The sequence below is a fragment of the Lacerta agilis genome, chromosome 5 (assembly GCF_009819535.1).
Source record: "Lacerta agilis isolate rLacAgi1 chromosome 5, rLacAgi1.pri, whole genome shotgun sequence".
In the NCBI taxonomy this organism is placed as follows: domain Eukaryota; kingdom Metazoa; phylum Chordata; class Lepidosauria; order Squamata; family Lacertidae; genus Lacerta; species Lacerta agilis.
Window position 1 is genome coordinate 3825179 of NC_046316.1, and position 3935 is coordinate 3829113.

At 56.1% G+C, this 3935-nt stretch overlaps 1 protein-coding gene across 1 annotated transcript; it reads right to left on the bottom strand.

The window, feature by feature from the left end:
- Positions 1–1514: 1514 nt before the first annotated feature.
- On the bottom strand, positions 1515–3036 carry LOC117046228 (basic salivary proline-rich protein 1-like). Its single transcript, XM_033148025.1, has 2 exons — positions 3001–3036; positions 1515–2414 (listed from the first exon to the last, which is right to left on the bottom strand). Exons 1-2 carry the CDS (start codon positions 3034–3036, stop codon positions 1515–1517), a joined length of 936 nt encoding a protein of 311 aa, XP_033003916.1.
- Between the last annotated feature and the right edge of the window lie 899 nt (positions 3037–3935).

Sequence of the window (3935 nt, forward strand, 5' to 3'; positions counted from 1 at the left end):
CTTCCACGAAGCTCACTGGGTGATCTGATCTTGGGCCAGTCTCCCTCTCTTAGCCTGGCCTACCTCACAGGGTTGTTGCCAGGATGAAATGGGGGGAACGGGGGGAGGAGAACCATGCGCACCACTTGGAGCTCCTTGGAACATAAAGGCAATAAATGCAAAAATAATGCATAAATAAAAGAGAAACAAATCTGGCCACATCTACTCGAAAGGAAGCCCCGCCTAATGGGACCCGGCTTACTCCCTACGTAGCTCGGCGTGTTAGGATCGCAAGCCGCCGGCACCTGGCGGATAATGCGATTTGGGGGAGGGAGTTCGGGAAGCACAGCAACCTTCGGGGGGGGGGACAATGGCCACAGAAGGTGCAAATTCACGACGAGGATCACAATCTTCGTCTGTGGGGTCTTGTGGTTTTGTCTGGCCTCTTTGGCTCCAGGGCGGCAGGCGAAAGTAAACGAACCCATGGGAACCACGAAGCTCCCGGAGACTCCTCGGGAGAGGGAGACGCGGGCCGGGCAGGGAGGCGGCGGAGGCGCGACGTGTCAGGGGAGAGAAGTCCGCCTCCCTCCCTCCTTCGGGCCGCCCTTGCCCCGCTTGCTTACCTTGTTCGTGGGGACGGCGCGGAGCCTCTGGAAAACGGCGCCGATGTCCTGCTTGCTGGGCTCGCACATCCTTTCTCTCGGCAGACGCGCGGCGGAGACCCCGAGGCGACGAAGACGACGACGACCAAGCCACCTCAAGAAGCGCCGCCTTTTCATGCTTTTCTCTCGCCATCAAGGGTGTAGGGGGGGGGGGAGGGGGAAGGGGAGGAAGGGGGGCAACTGCCCCCCTCCCAGAAGCAAAAAATATTAAAAAACTATTGCTATTGTTAAAGTTTCCACTGCTTAGAAAATTAATTAAAAGGAATAAATATTTTTTTAAAAAATACAATAGAATACAAACCTTGCTGCACTGGATTGCTCACAGATGACTTTTGGCAGAATCTGGATCAACGGTGGGACCTTCCGTGGGCAGCAGAGGAGAACCTGAGGTGATGTTTGCAGGACCCAGAGAGGCAGGTGCAGAAATCGGCACGGTGCAGGTGGTACTGGGGCACGCTGGGGGCACAGGAAGCTCACTTCTTGTCGAGGGCATTGGATCTCATCTACATTAGAAGACGAAGAAGAAGAGTTTGGATTTGATATCCCGCTTTATCACTACCCGAAAGAGCCTCAAAGCGGCTCACATTCTCCTTTCCCTTCCTCCCCCACAACAAACACTCTGTGAGGTGAGTGGGGCTGAGAGACTTCAGAGAAGTGTGACTAGCCCAAAGTCACCCAGTAGCTGCATGTGGAGGAGCGGAGACACGAACCGGGTTCCCCAGATTGCTAGTCTACCGCTCTTAACCACTACACCAAAGTGAGCAGTCCCGACCCGACAAGGTTGTTCAGGCTGTGGAGAGGCGGTCAACACCCAGGGCGGCCCACACCCACCTGGCGGCAAGAAAGTGGTGGCTTTCTTCCTCCTCCTCCTCCTTAAAGGGCCTCTGGATGGAAACAGCTGCGGCGGCGTTGTTGAAGCCACCGCCTCAGCCACGGGCCGAGTGGCCTCCTCTTCTCGGGTTCCGGAGGTGGCGCAGGTGGTGGCGCTTTCTGAAAGGCCTTCCGGACCCGGGAGAAGAGGGATCGGAGGCTAAGGCACGAGGGGGTCTTCTTCTTGGTCTTCTTTTTCGGCCTGGCCTCCTTCATTCTGGGCGCCTCCAGGTGTTGTTCTTCGGACGGCCCTTGGCTGCTGTTTTCTTCCAGAATGGGGCCAGGCTGTCGAGACCCCTCTGCCTGCAGCTGCGTTGCCTCCTCCTCGGGGTGGTGGGGCAGAGAGCTCTGGTCCTGCTCATCTGCCCACCTGACATGTTTGGTCTTCTTCTTCGATTTCCATGCCTCCCGAGGAGGAGGAGGTCTGCTGGGGGATCCCGCGCCCTCAGGTGGAGGAGGAGGGCTGCTGCGGGGTCCCCGGCCCTCAGGAGGAGCAGGGCTGCTGGGAGGTCCCCGTCCCTCAGGAGGAGGAGGGCTGCTGGGGGGTCCCCCGACCTCAGGGGGGGTAGCTCTTCTGTCCCCAGCAGCCTCCCTGCTGTCCGAAGGACGAAGACTGTGATGGTGTTCCTCCCAGCCTTCTTGGTTCTTCCTCTTTTGAAGACACTTCCGTCCCACAGGTGATGGAGGCCTGTGGTGGGGTTCCTGCCCCTTTGTGGGGGGGATCTTCTTCCTGCCCGGTTGGGGGTCCCCACTCACTCTGTCCTCGGGGCGCCCGGGGGGCTGGTAGAGGGGCAACTCCTCGTTGGTCCCATAGTAGGGGCAGGAGCTGGTGGAGGCACTGTGTCCTCGCCCAGGTGGTCGGCCTCTTGATGTTCTGAGGCGCTTTCGGGGCGCTCTGGCTTGCTGTAAGGGAGCACCAGAATTATTCTGGGCCCCCCGCCAGGCTGCTCTTCTGCAGACCCCTCTTCTCCTGCACACGGTGGTCCTGGGGTCTCCTCCTCTGGGGGGCTGCCTGGTGGAAGTCGCTCCATTTTCTACCAAGGACACCTCTACTTCCACCTCAACTGCCAAGTGAGGTGGGGATTCTGAGCTGAGGTCACAAGCTGGTTCCGATCAGTCCATTTCCTCCAAAGTGGGGGGGGGGACCTGTTTCCCCTTAGGGCGAGACCGCTTAACACACCACCCAAGAGAAAAAGGAGGAAAGCGGAGAAATCTTTTAGTTCTGTAGCAAGAAAGAATGAGCGCCAGGCGTTTTCTTTCCCCTGCCCTCCTCCATTGCAACACCTTTTCCTTATTATTATTATTATTATTAGTTGCCTTGGTTTACAAAGGTGTGCGCAATGTCTCTTTTTCAAGTTACATTTTCCATAGGTCAGTCACATTTGTTGAGACATTAGGGTGACATTAGGAAGAAAAGGGGGGGAGAGGTGGAGGGGGGCAGCCCATTCTCTTGCATTCCCCTGCTTTGGATGCTTCCACATGACCTTACTAGGCCGCTGGGCCTGAGGCCTTGGGGTGCTGACATGAAGGCGGCTGCGATTTGGGGCAGTGGTGGGGAGGGTAGGAGGGTGGGCTGCTGCCGGGGGAGAGAGGGAGGGGGTGTTGTTTCGGGGAGGGGGGCGGACCTCCAGGGGACAGGCTGTGCTTCCCACCAGGCGCTTTGTCACCCCCCTCTGTGATGGCGCGAGGGGCGGCCTTGCCCACCGCACCCACCTTCCTCTGCCACCTTTGTGCCCACTGCCTGCCAAACAATAACACGAACCAAATGCGTGCCTAAAACTGTTGCTATATATGTTTTGTCCTTCTTATACCTAATTATAAATTCAGATGTATCCCTATCGTATTTTCTGACTTCCTTGATATTGTATGTGGGCTGGAATTGGTCTGTGACTGAAATAATAAATTCATTCTTAAGAACCAAGTGTGGACAACAAACGGTTAACAGGGATTTGCCTCTTGTTTTCATAGTTATGTATGGAAATTAAAGGTATAAATGTAAGAATCCTTTTTTCTTCTGGCTTCTCCTCCGTCCAGGGGCGTCGCTGGGGGGGCGGTGTGTGATTCTGGGTGAGCCTCTGTCTGCAGTGGCTGTTGAACTCTATGGGTTCTGTGTGATTCTTTGCGAGTCTTACTGTGTCTGCTGCTATCAGTGAAGAGGGGCTGGGTTGTTGCTGAACTCTATAGGCTCTGTTTGATTCTGGGTGAGTATTGTGTGTCTGCTGCGATCAGGCAAGGTGGGCTTCTCTGCTGTTGAACTCAATGGGTTCTTTGTGAATCTGGTTGAGTCTTTCTGTGTTTGCTGTGATCAGCCAAGAGGGGCTGGTCTGCTGTTGAACTCTATGGGCTTTATGTGATTCTGTGTGAGTCTGTCTGTATCTGCAGCGCAGGGGCGTACCCAGAGGGGGGCAAGCCATGGTCGTTCAG